The sequence below is a fragment of the Bombus affinis genome, chromosome 5 (assembly GCF_024516045.1).
Source record: "Bombus affinis isolate iyBomAffi1 chromosome 5, iyBomAffi1.2, whole genome shotgun sequence".
In the NCBI taxonomy this organism is placed as follows: Eukaryota; Metazoa; Arthropoda; class Insecta; order Hymenoptera; family Apidae; genus Bombus; species Bombus affinis.
The window spans coordinates 7,083,050-7,097,797 of record NC_066348.1 but is presented as its reverse complement, the minus strand read 5'-3'; the positions used below and the strand labels follow the sequence as shown (position 1 = coordinate 7,097,797).

The 14,748-nt window shown below is 34.6% G+C and overlaps 2 protein-coding genes and 2 long non-coding RNA genes across 10 annotated transcripts in view; 2 read left to right on the top strand and 2 right to left on the bottom strand.

The window, feature by feature from the left end:
• Positions 1-252: 252 nt before the first annotated feature.
• On the bottom strand, positions 253-2,188 carry LOC126916635 (tRNA N(3)-methylcytidine methyltransferase METTL2). The gene is made up of 7 exons (XM_050722629.1): positions 2,115-2,188; positions 1,669-1,827; positions 1,309-1,461; positions 912-1,226; positions 722-835; positions 471-643; positions 253-408 (listed from the first exon to the last, which is right to left on the bottom strand). The coding sequence occupies exons 2-7, from the start codon at positions 1,776-1,778 to the stop codon at positions 275-277; spliced, it is 999 nt and encodes a 332-aa protein (XP_050578586.1). The 5' UTR covers positions 1,779-1,827; positions 2,115-2,188; the 3' UTR covers positions 253-274.
• LOC126916639 (uncharacterized) lies at positions 2,036-5,327 on the top strand. Its single transcript, XR_007710675.1, has 5 exons — positions 2,036-2,396; positions 2,706-2,798; positions 3,245-3,406; positions 3,663-5,027; positions 5,135-5,327. It is a non-coding gene; the product is annotated as an uncharacterized LOC126916639 (long non-coding RNA).
• A 742-nt stretch (positions 5,328-6,069) lies between these two features.
• LOC126916640 (uncharacterized) lies at positions 6,070-7,695 on the bottom strand. The gene is made up of 2 exons (XR_007710676.1): positions 7,529-7,695; positions 6,070-7,047 (listed from the first exon to the last, which is right to left on the bottom strand). It is a non-coding gene; the product is annotated as an uncharacterized LOC126916640 (long non-coding RNA).
• Positions 7,696-9,489: 1,794 nt separating this feature from the next.
• The window catches only part of LOC126916627 (protein alan shepard), a 46,691-nt gene continuing 41,432 nt past the window's right edge, over positions 9,490-14,748 (top strand). Inside the window, exon 1 of one of the 7 annotated variants that reach the window (XM_050722611.1) lies at positions 9,490-11,795. In XM_050722611.1, the coding sequence (XP_050578568.1) occupies positions 11,739-11,795 (57 nt within the window). In that variant the 5' untranslated portion in view covers positions 9,490-11,738. The remainder of the gene's footprint in view (positions 11,796-14,748) is intronic. The other 6 variants (XM_050722612.1, XM_050722610.1, XM_050722615.1 and 3 more) reach the window with 6 other exon arrangements.

The following is a 14,748-nucleotide window of genomic DNA, read 5'->3' as shown; positions in this document are numbered from 1 at the left end:
ATTATTTTCGTTTCATTAGCATAAATATACTATAGTACTATTCGAGAGAAATCTCCGGTATTATAGAAGAAGCATGGCATATTTTTTAAGAAAAGCTTTATTTATTTTTCATATTTAATGATTTCAAATTAATATAATCAAAAATATAATCAATATTTTAACAAAAAATATTTTAAAAATATTATAAAATTGCCTCTAAGTGTTCTATAGATGGTTTTGTACAGTAATATGTTGAAGAAAAATGAAATACAGTTATCTTAACAGAATTTTTTATTTATTTTCTATATTTCCCTTGAATCCATACTCTGTACATTTTAAGTTGCTTTCCTCTATTAATTTGTAATCTTCTATCTACCAGATTCTGCTCTTCTGTGAAACCACAACTTGTAAAAAGGGTCCTGATTTCTTCTGTAAATAAATATTTTATTTATTTATTATTTTTATTTATCTTCCATTATTAAATAAAATACCTTGGGTAAAAAAATATACTCTGGTCCCATCGCCTCGAAGATAAAAATTTTCTGCAAGACAACTGCCCTTCTTAAATCTTAATTGAGCTAAATCATATCTTCCATAATCTCGAAATAAAACTAATCCACCTGGTTTTAAATACTTATGTACTTGTTGTATAACATGCTTCATTCTGGAGAAATAAGATGTAATTATGTAACTTGTATTTCCAACTATATGAACATATATAAATATTTAATTAAATATTTACTTTTCAGGATGTATAGCTGAAAGGACAAATATCAGCACTATAATATCCAAACTTTCTAGTGCAAAAGGAGTTTCCCATTTCTCTTGTATTACATCAAGAACAAATGCTTTGCATCTTTAAATGAAATGTAAGTAACATATTACTTACGTATGATTGCTATAATATGTTGTATTAAGATATAAGACCGTACCTGGATGTATCATAAGAAGAATTCTGTTTTAATATATCTATTGCTTTATCAGAAAAATCACAACAATATACAAATAAGTTTGGATCTTTATTGTACAAAAGTATTGGAAATACTGTGTTTCCTACTCCACAACCAATTTCTAGAATTTTATTTCCCTTCTTACTAGGTAAATCAAGGATCTTTATATGAGATCCTTTGTTATTTTCACTTGTGTTTTCAGTTATAGATCTCAGAGGTTGTTTAACATTTTGCTTTACAATATCAGCAGCTAGCTCAGGAAATTCTGTAAATAACCAGTGTCTATCTTTGAAAAATCTGCAACATTAAAAGTAAAACTCTTCAGTTATATGCAATGTTTAAAGAAATTGTAGAATTTGTAGTTAACTCATATATGTACTTATTTTCATGTATTCCATAAAACTTATTCCAATATTTATCAGCCTTGCTCTCATATTCCTGAATTCTTTCATCTGATAAAATTATGGTCGAATTTTCATTCACTTTTAATTGAGCTAACTTTTGCTGCTCCTCATCCCATACAACATTGTCCCTTTAAATATATTGTAAAATGATAATGTATCATAATTAAATAATATCATAAGTCTATAATATAATAAATTAATTCTTTCTCTAATGAAAATTGATGTTTTCAGTGTATAAAGACAATTCAATTTGAGAAAACTATATTTTATAGGTTAGGATTTCAATAACCCAATTTTATAATTTTCTTTATTAAACATTAAACATATATAAGTACCACGCGTTATGTTGAAATATATTGTCACTGCTGGAGAGGACTCTGTTACCAAATTGTGGTCTTTTATCATTTAATTCATTTTGTTGTAATTTTGGTATACTTTCTTCCATTTTTGTATCACGTGTTTTCTGCAGAGCATAGATGCAGCGTACAGATGCACTATATAATAGGATAATATGTATGTTAAACAAGAAATCAGAAACTTAATAAATCATGATGTAAAATAACAAATTGGTAAAATAATGCAATCCTATTTATTTTAATCAAATATATTACTAAATAAAATTTAACAATTTTACAAGAGCAAATTACAGATATTTTACGAAGTATTATAATTGTTATTCGTAACAAAATTGACATACATAAATAGAATGCGATCATTTTTATACCAATTGTTCTGGGCTATTTAATAGTTATTTCCTTATAAATTGTAATAAATACTGTACATTTACATCGTATGTGCAATAGGACTTTTGCAGATCAACGACCTAGGAGACAGATATAGGTTGAGGGCACGTGGTATGCGGAAACAGGATGGGTGTGACGCAGAGGGTGCAGGTTGAGGGTGGTATGTTGCGTCATTGGATGATTGGTACCACAGGGACGAGGCGTACGTTTGTCTTTTTCCATTTGAAAATCAATATTATTTTAAAATGTATAAAAACTGTATATATTATATACAGTAGTTTTCGATACGAAGATATCACATATTTAAATTATAATGCAAGGTACTAACAATTAATATTTCAGTAATAAAATTATTTATATGATTTAATATACTAAACGGATTTCAAATTTTTTATCATTTTTCATTTTGACTATTTAAACAAAGTTATGTTTAATATATATATGTATTTACTTTTAAAGATAGTTATTGGTGGATATCTAAAGTATGGTAATTAATTAAGAAATTTATTAGTAATAATAGATTTTAAAAGATAAAAGTAATTTAACTATATATTTAAAAAGAAATTAATTGAAATATGTAAAGTTATCTGAAATTATGTATCTCAAATTTATAATAACACGTTGCTAAGGGACTACAAGTTCCGTCTTCCGCTACTGCATGGTGCTTCATAGCTCGTCGTGGGTGGCTACCGTGATGTCCTAATCCCACCAAGTCCCTAGAGGTGAGATCGATACATCCATTTCTCTTTCCCTCATGTTTTCACGGGGGTTAGTACTCATCGATTTCAGCCAACTTGAAAAAAGCTTGAAGTACAGAAAATCAAAACTTCTTGTAACAGATTTTTTTCACAGCAAGCGTCAAAAAATGAAAATATTATGAAATAAATGTATAACATAAATTAATACACTTTTAAAGTATCAATCTAAAAAAATCTTTTTATAACATACCAATAAAAAATGTTTTCTATTAGTATATCTAAAATGTATAGAAGTTAAGATAAAGTATCAAGTGAAAATGGAAAAATAATCAAACATGTATTATTTTGAAAAAAATGCAGTCCACGTAGCGATAACTATAAGCAGCTAGATAAATATTCTATTTATAACGCTTCATAAAGTGAGAGAAAATGGAATGTAATTAAAAATAATTTTCGCAATATTATTACAGGGTACTCTAGGATCGTATAATTCTTAGTGAGAAAACAGAAAGCGGACGGATTTGCGGAGACAAAGCGCGAATGAAAAACATGCGCACAGAAAGCTACGCGAGAACAAAAGGATAAACGAAGAACGATGAAGACAAAGACTAAAACGTAGAAATAAAAACGACGTGAGGAAAAACGACATTTTTTCATATAGAATTCCCTCAAAATTTGAAGATAGCTTAAAATTGAGAAATTAATCCGAAGGAGAAACAAACACGAACCTAACAAACTAAAACTACCCTAATAAGCTACCTCTCTTTTCAAATAGAATTATCATACACAAGTATATGATACACTAGTAAGAGAAAAAAATTTCTTTAATTTTATATATTTAAACATAATATAATTTTTTTATCTGTTTTCTATTATGTTCATAATTAGTTTCAGGACCCGAAAGAAAAAGGAAAATAAAATAGAGCGACAAAGTACATATGTTCCTCGGTTTCCATCGCCTCTTTTTTAGACGAGCTCACGAGCATTGTGTTCGATAAATTTAACGCGCGCACTAAACTCGAAAGCGCCTATTGACATCAAGAAATTTGCAGGAACGAAGGGTCTCTATGTTAACGGGACGAGAATGGTCGAAATATGTATGTGTATATATGTATATAGAGATAGTATAATAATATGTACAAATTATGTATATATATGGTATGTGTGTATGTGTACGTATCAAAGTAGAAAGGGATATAGAGAAAAAATGAGAGGAGACTGCGAGAAAGAGGGAGGCAGAAAAAGAAGGCGACAGAAAAAGATAAAAATGTGGATAGGGCAGGGAGAAATGCAGAGATCGGATAGAGATCGAGCGAACAGAGAAACAGGAAAAAGGGGATGGCAAGGGAGACAGAGAACGTGAGAGGGAGAGAAGGAAGAGTGAGTAGAGAACTCTGAGCGCCGCAGCGCTACGGGGTGGTTGCCCTCGTCTGCGCTTTGTGGGAAATGCCCGCTCAATAACGCGTAGGTCCTCGTCTGCCCCTTCTCACCCTCGGAGGCATCGCAGCAAGGGCCACTGCCCCAAAAGGCACGGCCACCCATCGAATAACCCTTATCCTATCTCTCCCTCCTACCCATAAGACAGTTCTTCGATTTTCTTCCTCCTTCTTCTATTCTTTTTCCTCTTCCTTCGACCGTCTCATACGTTGAAAAAGATCGAATCCTCGCCCTTGCACACAGACCTCGTGTACAGTCGCCGAAAAGACAAGAGGAACTGACAAATATCACTGCACCGATTAATCTTGCGGTCTGATTTGCGATTTCTAGATAGGAAGGTCGACTTCTACCGAATTGAAGATCATAAAGCATATTTTCATACTTTCTCTATATTATTACTGATATTACTATTATCAATAAAATATAAATAATATAATTTAATTACAATTAAATAGTTGTATTCTGCATGTCCTTATATCTAACACAACAAAGGCGGATTTGTCATCGAGGAATTTGGGAAATTCCCGGTGGGCCGGTAGGGATTTGGGGCCGCTCTCTGCAGAATCTAATTAATGAACGAAAAATGGAGGACTAGTCATGTCAGTAACCTCCTGGTAAATATTTAAGTTCCAACCCGTCCGTGACTAGCAATAATTTCTTTAACATCCACCTGCCACTCTTAAAACAAGAGAAGAATACATCTGAATTAAAATTGGAATTAATAGAAAAAAGAAATTGTATTACTTTTAATATAAGGTGATGAAGGTGTCTACCAGAATCAGGATATTAAATGTGCTAATGTCCAGGGATATTGGGGTAATTAGTTATTTATTAATATTTTTTGTAAATTTATATTAAATTGATTTTTATGTATTTTATAAATGGTATATGTAAAGATATTTAATTGCATCCTTGCATTTTAGCTTTTAGGGGAAAGTGGTCGATATCTGCCCAGTATTCCGAGTTACCTCACCCTCGTTTCAGGCATGGTGGAACCCCCAAAGATCGCTCGGGCAATGACCTCGAGATTATATATTCTGCCCGTATAGGGTGGTACAGGGTTATTCCCCTTGAATTTATCCGCGAAGCTGTATCTTTTATCAAACCGTATTGAAGCCTGGCCAGAAAAAATTTTAAATATTTATTAAAAATGAAAGAAAAATAAAACAATAAAATAAAAAATACATGTCAACATAATTAGAGGAAAAATAAAAAATTAGAGCCTGTTTAATATTAAGCTACTCCATTAATATATGTATGTATTACATTTAAGAATTTCAAAGGATTATAACAAATCATTGGTTCTAGATAATTCATTCTGCTATCAACTTTTGCGTTTTCCGACGTCTAAGAATATGAAATAGACCGTATCGTTAATTGATTTATTTCATTGAATTATTTGACGACCCTTCTCGTAAAGAATTGGCTTGCATAATAATTCCACGTCAAGGAGAGTATTGGCATCGGTTATATGTAGTTTTCGTAGCGGATGGCATTTATAAGCCATGCTCGCTACATCCACCACCTACCGGATCAATAAGTACTCTTCTTGTTTCATAGGAACTGTTTCCTTCTGCACGATCTCTCCGTATTGTGATAATATCTAACATTTCATTACAACAACGTATCTTTATGTGTTAATACATACTAGCGGAACACAACATTCTGAATGTCGGATAATTATGCTGCCTTTTTTTCGAAAGAACTCACTTGTTTGTAAATTATAGAGGAAATCATGCGATGCATTTCTCGGAAACAAGTATTATAACAGGGGCGGAATTCAGAAGAGTATTAAGTGACAAATTAAATGTGAGTTATTTCTTTAATAATGTCAAAAGTCTAAGAAACTATAGATTACTTTTGCATTTCATATTTTGCAAGTTTTTCCTAGTTACATATAATCAGTGATCCAGAGTGAATGTGCTAAAATATAAAAATTGAAAGAAAGACTTTCAATTTCTTTAACAATAAGTAGACGATCTTTTGCTTGTCTTCAACCCTTGCTTTATTTTATTCTGAGATTATTCAATTTATTAACTTATATAGAAACCAGAGGCCCACGATTCTCCATTTCTCCTGTCTCCTTTATTTAGAATGGCGACGGCCGTATTTATAAAGGGATATCTGAAAGAAACTCATTCCTTTCATTAAACTGGTATTAATAGGAATAAACAGTTAGAGCGTTAGGGGATTCAACGATCGATACATTCATTACGTGCCACTTTATCAATGGGAGGTTTCTGAGACGCGCTAGGAAAAAAGTCCAGGGAAAGCAAAAACCATCTATACTTCGGTCGGAATAACTTCGATTCGGATTTTACAGCATGCGTGCAAATAGATGCGTAGATACCGGCCGCTCGTATCTATTTATAACGGCGACGGATCGCGGGGCAATTGACCGCGTGGCCTTGACTTCCTGTTGACCCAAGTGCCCCTAGGGAATTTTGGCGTACATCGTGGAATTTCTTACCATGATATTCGAATATCTCGTCTAACCATCTTTTTCGATACCATTTCACTCAGTATTTACAAAAAATATATATATAATATTATACATCAAACAAATACATGTTACCTAATTATATGGTTATCAAATAATATTTTAATGTACGTCCTAAGTTATCTAAAAAGTATTTTAAAAATAATCATTCTTATATATCATATTCGTCCATTTATAGTCTCAGCGAGTAAGACTGATAGTGGCTAAGAGTGACGCATGCGTGGAAACGACGATTTTTAATCAACATTGATACGGTCTTTTGGGACTATCACTTTCGGCCTTTTCATAGCGCGATCGACGAGTTCCCACGTGGTTCAGCATACTTCCAGCAATTATCTACAAAAGCAAATAAAAAAAAGTTAATATAATTTAAGAACACTATTCTCTTTCCAGAAGATAATCGTATATACAAAATTAAAATTTTATATATATGACAAAAATTAATTTTTCATTTTTTAATATTATCATATACATATATATTTATCCCATACAGACAAAGCGTTTCAATTATAGAAAATGCAAAGTATAGCTATTGCAACGAGTAGTGGCACATATCCGTCTTCTAATGAAATGTTTTTGTATTAGATTCTACATTTTATATTCTAGTAACAAATTTTTGTAATCACATGAAAGTATTTGCAAATGATACGATATTTAATATACTTGAATCTAATTAATTAGTATGTAAATACTATATCAAATACAATATCGTATCAATACTTTTTGTAACCGTTGTTGTAGATTGCTTACAGATTTCTTTCTCTCCATACCGAAATCGGGCGTATCGATTCTTCGCGAATAACTTTGTTTAGCTTACTTGAGTCTAAGTAGTTTTTTTCTGCAATCGGTAGGAAACCTGTTCGTACGAGGAACGGAATGTCTGAGTGGCTGCCGTCCTCTCATCTCCGTGCAATTCCACGCGTAGTAGAACGAGTCGACCAGGTGAGATCGTTCATTCTGCAAGAGACATTTTTGTTTCAGTCCCTTCCTCCTTCTTTGAAGGCGATTCGCCCCGTGGCAGGGCCTGTAAAATCGACGATGGAAAATGGCCAGACCAGGAAGGAAAAGTAACGGTACAAGGGAGGGCATAGTTAGCACTGAAAATGAAAGAAAGGCCATAAATCCTTGCTCAAACCCTAGCAATAAACCCTTGGATAAATAATACAAATTAAATGTATCGACTGAGCTACCTTGAAAGAAAAGTCACGATGTCATGAATATTCATTATATGTTATGTATCAAGGTAAATGTGTAAGATTAGAAAGAATATGCAAGAGAGACAAAGAGAGGTAGTTCGTAGGAGGTTGTGGAGGATGTCGAGAAATGAAGGCCAACGGCCTTGACCTTGTCCGTGACTTCGTCATGAATGAGAAGGAAAGAGAAGGAGAGATATAAGAAAAGACACCGGTCAAAACAAAGTGGCCTGCTTTCTTCAAAATCGAAGATGCTGTATATGGTTGACAGGCAGGCAGGCAAGCAAATTCAGGTAAACGGCCAGTCGATAGTAATGCCTACATAAATCTCCAGGTCTTGTAAGTACTTTCTGGAATTTGGGTTTAATCTGGCAACGATTTAGTGGTAAAAGAATTATGTAGTTACCTATTCATCGACCTTCGATTTCGTTTGGACAACGAAGAGTGCTATTAGTTAGGATCCGTACCATTATGCGAGACGAAGGGTCGATGATTCATGAATGCCAATAGTGAAACTACTGTACCTACAGTACAGTACCTACAGTAAGTACCTACAGAAATACATATTCTAATCTATGGATTATATATCTTAAGAAAATAAAAAATTTGTTCGGCACTTCGGTACCGTTCATACTTTGTACTGCACTTGTTTGGTACCATTTCTTAGATAACTAAAATGATTCATATATGATTTATGGCTTTAAACTATTCATAATTTATATAAACGTATAATATATTTATTTCTTACTAAGAACGGCGTAGTTTTATCTTCGGAACAGTTATGTTCGTGACAATGGATTTCGAAAACACGTTATATGCATGCCTTTGTATTTATTAGAGAAATCACAAAATGATTGGTAAGTAGTACATTTTTAAGTAGTTATATCAAAGTGACTTATTACTTGTGCAAGTTGTACTGATACGAATGGAAAGATTCTTGCAGTTTTTTCACGGCTCTCACGAAGTAAAAGCGTATGTTCGGACATCTGTTCGACGTATATAAAGACAATATTGTCATTACCGAAAGTAACATTTTGATAATACATGCTTTTTTGCTATTGTAGATCTGCATGATAAGATAGATAGATTTAATAACAACATAATTGCTACACAAATCTAGTTTACGGATACTTTCTTCGTTACGATGTATTTTAGAAATTGCACATGGTCCTATGATCATAACCTATCCATTCAATGTATATTGCTTTACAACGTAGTTGTGTAGGTGACGAAATAGGATATATGTACAAAACCGATCGAATCGAATTTTCCAGTTGCTACGTTACTGATCGAGAATCTAGGATTGGAAATGTAGAGGGCATCTGTGAGTAGTACGGAGCTATGGTCAACAGGCGGTAATCAGAAAAAGAATTTCGCTCGAACATCATAATAGAACGAAATAGTGAAGAGTACAAGTGAAAGATCGATTGAAACTTCCATACGCGTTGCTTTCCCAATTGATCCACATCGAACGTTACCGTGATGTTTGTCTAGGCAGCATCTCGGTGAATGAGAAATGTCGATGACCGCAAAGGAAATTACCGCGATTTGCTATTGAAAAGGGGGGAAAAAGCTAGGGGAAAATCTCGTCTCCTGACCTCGAGGGAGTAGGAGAAGTGAGTGAGGTCGTTCCACGATCGATAACGCGAGTCTCTCGCGGGAAGGTGCGAAAGAAGCTCGTCGGGCATCAACGAAAGGGCCGAAAGAATCGATCTCTCATCCTATGAAAAGAAAGAGAGAGATCTTAATATCTACCGGTTTTTCTCCTTTAGTAAATGGTTGGTGAGCAAGAAAAGAAGAGTCGGTCGGTACTCTATCTCAGGTAGATTTCTACATAAGAGGGCATATGGCACACATGTTTATTGCCGTATCGCGAAGGGTCGCGTATACGGGGGTGAGTATACCACCCGCCACTGTCTGTCGTCCGTTTTCTCTCTCTTCTTTTTTCATTCTCTTCCCTTGTATCGTGCTTCGTTATCGCTCTTCGTCTTTCGCGGCGCGCTGTTGCTAGCGGTCTCCGTCGAGCTTTCGCCACTCGTTCATTCGCATGCTTGCCAACTGCGCCACGCTGAAACTCATCAAGAAAACCGCGGTGATCATAGCCCTCTCTCCTCTACGTCATTCGTTTAGGCTGTAGTTTCCCTGTCTTTATTGGACGGACGATTAGTACATTGGTTATCTCTTTGTCGCGCTCAACGAACTCGTAAGATATCGCTCGTATACGTGCTGATACGTGAATGTGTGTTGAGTGGCGGTCGTGCAGACAGGTGCGGCCGCCGGAGCCCCACCGTTGGTGGTGGCGTGCATAGCGCCTCCAAGCGGCGACTCTCCTTAGTTTCGGGCAAGATGGGCGAACCTCGCCGGGCAGTAGCTTAGACTCTACCTACAAGACAACACATACACTAAATGTTTCCTAATCACAAGTAACAATTAATTGTACATTTATTTTATTTAAGGGAACACAAACTCTATTTTTGTAACATGCTGTATTAGTAGTGCTTCGTGGAATTTGTACGATATTAAAAAGGTGCGAGGCCACACGCGCGATATATAACGGACGAGAAGACGACGACAGAAAGTACGAAAAAAGATAGAAAGATTTTCGCGATAACTGGAAGATCTAAGTGCGAAAGAAGAAGAAGAAGAAGAAAAGAAACACGAAGAGGAGGGATAAGGATAAAGGAAGAAGACGGTGTGATTGGAAAGATATACGAGTGAAGGATCGAAGATAAGGACTTAAGGAAGACAGTGACCGAAGCGACGAGGACAACGATAAAGGGAACAATTCCGACGAAGACGGCAACGACGTGGATAAGAACAATCGTACCGCAACAGCAACCACTATTGGTTGAAAACGATACCGAAGTAGGTGATAATCTCGCGTAGTCTCTCCTGCTCGTTGTCTTAATTCTCGGTGTAGCCTAACTGATTCTCTCGATGTGGTGCGTGTTTTAATAACGAATTACGACGTGGAGAAAAGTGTTCGACCAATAGTAGTAGTGAAGTGTATAAGCCGACACACCCTCTTGACACTCGACATCCGTCTCATATCGCCATCGGTTCAGGCTCTCTACCCCCTTCTTTCCTCATCTTTCTCGCTCTTCCTCACTCCATCCTTTGACTACATTTACGTAGTACCGCGTGTACATTCGGTCATTGCAACAGAAAGCCGCACACACCACGTCCTTCTTTCTCTTTTTCTCCTCTGGCTCTTCCTCCCGTCTCAACCCCTCAGCTCACGTTTTCTCTTCTCTCTCTCTTTTTTTTCTTTCTCTTTCTCTATCCAGATCGTCCTACCGTCTTCTTTTTCTTCTTTCTCTTCTCTTTGCTGCAAAGTGATTTATTGTTGCGCTTGTCGCGTCGGGTTTTGTCGGTATTAAAACTATACCGACTGACTTTGACTTTATTGCTGTCCCTTCGCATCCATAACCATACATACTGTACTTCGTCCTAGGTTCTACCCCCTCCTTGACAACCCCCCTCGTTCTACGAAGCGTCTCACCCACACTTATATTCATCATCTCTCTCTTCCTTCCTCACTCTTTTTCTGCCTCCGCTCCACCCCGGTTTATCGGCCGATCGGAGTGCAAATTCGTTTCGTGACCGTGCTGTGTTGGTTCTTTGCTTGCATCTGACCAGTGTCGAAGAGATATCGAAAATCCGTGGGTGACGCTGCTTTAACGGTCGGGCAACACCAGCCTGAAAAAACCAGTAACGACCTACAAGTACGAAATAAGAGAAGAGAGAGGAGAGATACACGCATTACCCGTAATAATAGGACAACGGCATAGCGTATCGTTTCGAGCGGGCGCCACGAGCGATAAGGCCGCTAACATGTCCGTGAGAATGGAAAACGTAGCCGCGCCAAGGAAGCTCAACTACAAAATGATGGTGAGTCGAATGAAATCCAACGATATTTTCTGTCATTTTATTTCATATAATTTACTCGGGTTTTTAATTATATTCGAGATCAATTCGTATCGGTTGGTTTTCCGCATCGAACCCTCCATGCTTCGCGTTCGTGTCGGTGTGCGTGCATATTTACTTGTGTGTACATGCTCTTGGAAAACGTAGCATTACCATGGGGACGGCCGATGGCCACGAACCTTGCGGAACCGGCGTAGTTTGACAGTTTGCCGCGGGGCGTCTGCTGCCCCACCCAGTCTCCTCTTTCTCTCCCCCACTTCAACTTCTCTCGGCCGTCTTCGTGTATTGCTTCTTTTCTTCCTTCCTTCCTTTTTTCTCTCCCTCGAGAGAGTCTATCGTGCTTTGTAACCAGGGAGAATTCGTCTGAAATAGTTTAGAATACGTTCATTTTGGTTGTTTTTTTTTTGCTTTCAATTATTGATGGAGTGTGGGTTTTTATGCAAATTCATATTTCTGAGAACATAATTAAGAAAATAGGAACTAGATAGAAAACTGTTTTACTAAGTATATAGTAATTGTTATAGCTTTAGTATTATAAAAAGCACTATATGGATATTTTATATACTTTTATATATTATGTGCATTCTCTGCAATTTTGCGCTTTCAAATTTCCTATAAATGCATGAAGATCCGCAATATCATTATTATTCAGTAGGTTGTGAATATTATACAAATTAAACACTATTAAAGAAAGAGAACCTAAACAGAAATGTATTTTGTCTATCAAAACCAGTATTTCATTTTGGATATTTTATACATTTTTGCATTGCGTATGCATTCTGCGTATTTTTGCATCGTTAAATTTTCCATAAATGCATAAAAATCCGCAGTCTCTGTTGATAGTATTTAAATAAATTATGAATGATCAACTTAATGGATCGAATTGACGACTGTCACGAGTAGGTACATACTAGTTGCCGGTAATATATTAATGGCATTCATTGGAGTAAATATATATTTCTATTACATGATTTTGTTGTTACAGCTTTTATTAATCTATTACTTTTATACTATTTTTTATAGTACTAGTAACACTTAGAATAGTTTGAATTGATCCTGAAAAATCAAGAATAATGTTTCAAACCACATGGTCTCAGTAACATTTCTATTATATTATAGTCATGAATATCATTACTGTTAGCTCATTTAGTACCATCTCCTCTGAAATGTAATCGGATAAATGTATTTAAAATATTATTCCTATTATTTTTTCTTATTAATTGAAAGCATGCAAAAATATACATTTCTCGTTGGTCAAGATACCGTAAGATTTTTAATTGAACTACCATTTATGATTTTCGTGATTTACCTTTACAGAAATGTCAAAATAAATGTTTTAGTATTTGGATAGCGCATGTAACAGGTTCTTATTCTTATGTATACGGTCCTGGCATTCTGCGCAGGCTCTTGTCTCTTCCTGTTCTGTGTCTACTTTCAATTGCTCCGATTTTCGTGAAATTTTATATTTTTTACTACACTTAAAATACTTATTTTTCTGTTCATCGATATACGATAAATTCAATACAAAGTTAGAAATAACACATTGAATATACCAATTGCGATAAAAAGTGATAATTCTAGACAAGTAAACATCATTGAATGTTTTTTTTCGTTTGATTTATTACTTAATAAAACTAATAGAAATGAGTAAGAATTCCATTTAAGGGAATTTTTTATAATTTTGTTTTTTGATTAGAATTTTTATTGCGCTTCCAATGATCAACATTTTCATGAATGATAGTTACGAATTTGGGTGGAATATGAAATAAATAACTATATTTCGTTTGATATGTTATTTCTGAAATATTTTTGTCAATATTTAAAGAAATCTCAATTGCTTACTAATATAATATTTAGTTGCTTGTGAAAGCGACGTGGAGCCACTATCCGGAAGCATTCTTAATCTGCACATTGAAATTCGACCTAACGCTCGTCAGTGTAGCCAACCTCGTTGTATGCTTTTTAGTGACACAACAATAACATTTTCGCATAGTTTTTAAACACGTAATTATGATCGAAATTATTTTTATTTTGTAATATGACTATTGAATTTTAATAAGAAGTTGAAAATTGATATATTAATATTTTCTGTCAATTTTTGTTGAAAGTTCATATAATAATAAAAGTGTTAAGTGTAATTACAGAATGTCATTTTATGATCAATAATATCGACAATTGATGTTTCACGTTGTTTCGAAGTTTGCTGATTACTAATGTAGCCAATGTAAAGGTTATCGCATTGTAAATGTGTTTAAACGGATTGGTGTGCAAACAGCTGTTCTTTTCAGTGTTACCAACAGAAAATTGATACTTGAATATCATACTAACACAAACTAAAGTAACGTAGTGTATCGATAAGTTATTTTAACTTTCTTTTTTACTAAACAATTGTGTAAAATCCACGAATCTTCAAATATTAAGAAATAAAAAAAATTTTATTAATTTTAAATTCAACAGAGATTGAAGCATATTGAGAGTATATTAAGTCAAAATCAATAAATTCGCGGAGGTCAGTTGAACGCAACCGCAGTTTGTTATTCGCGTACTTTGAACTTCACAATCTGAAGTGAAGTGTTTAATTAACACATCAAATATTTTATCAAGATTACAGACGCCTATCTGTAACATATTTATACTCAACAGTTCGTGCATTGTTTGGTGCATTTTCATGATCGTTTCTTTCTTTATCTTAATTGATATATCTATAGAAAATTTATCAGTAGCAAGAACACATCATTCATTAAATTTAAGACTCTTATCAGATACAAATCTTTTTCAAACTCACGGTATCTAAACTTAGATCTTTCCATTAAGTTATTAAATTTTTAAATCTACAAACTATATTTAAATTTAGATCGTCTCATAGTTAATATTGTTTTTGACTTTATATTTATTCACTAAGCAATATATTAAAATA

What these genes read in the sequence shown, in the direction of transcription:
- LOC126916635 (XM_050722629.1), bottom strand. Translation starts at nt 1,778, where the DNA reads ATGGAAGAAAGTATACCAAAATTACAACAAAATGAATTAAATGATAAA. An exon ending in TCTTCTTATGATACATCCAG is followed by an intron (nt 836 to 911) that starts GTACGGTCTTAT and finishes TTTCATTTAAAG; the next exon opens with ATGCAAAGCATTTGTTCTTG. An exon ending in AGTATATTTTTTTACCCAAG is followed by an intron (nt 409 to 470) that starts GTATTTTATTTA and finishes ATTTATTTACAG; the next exon opens with AAGAAATCAGGACCCTTTTT.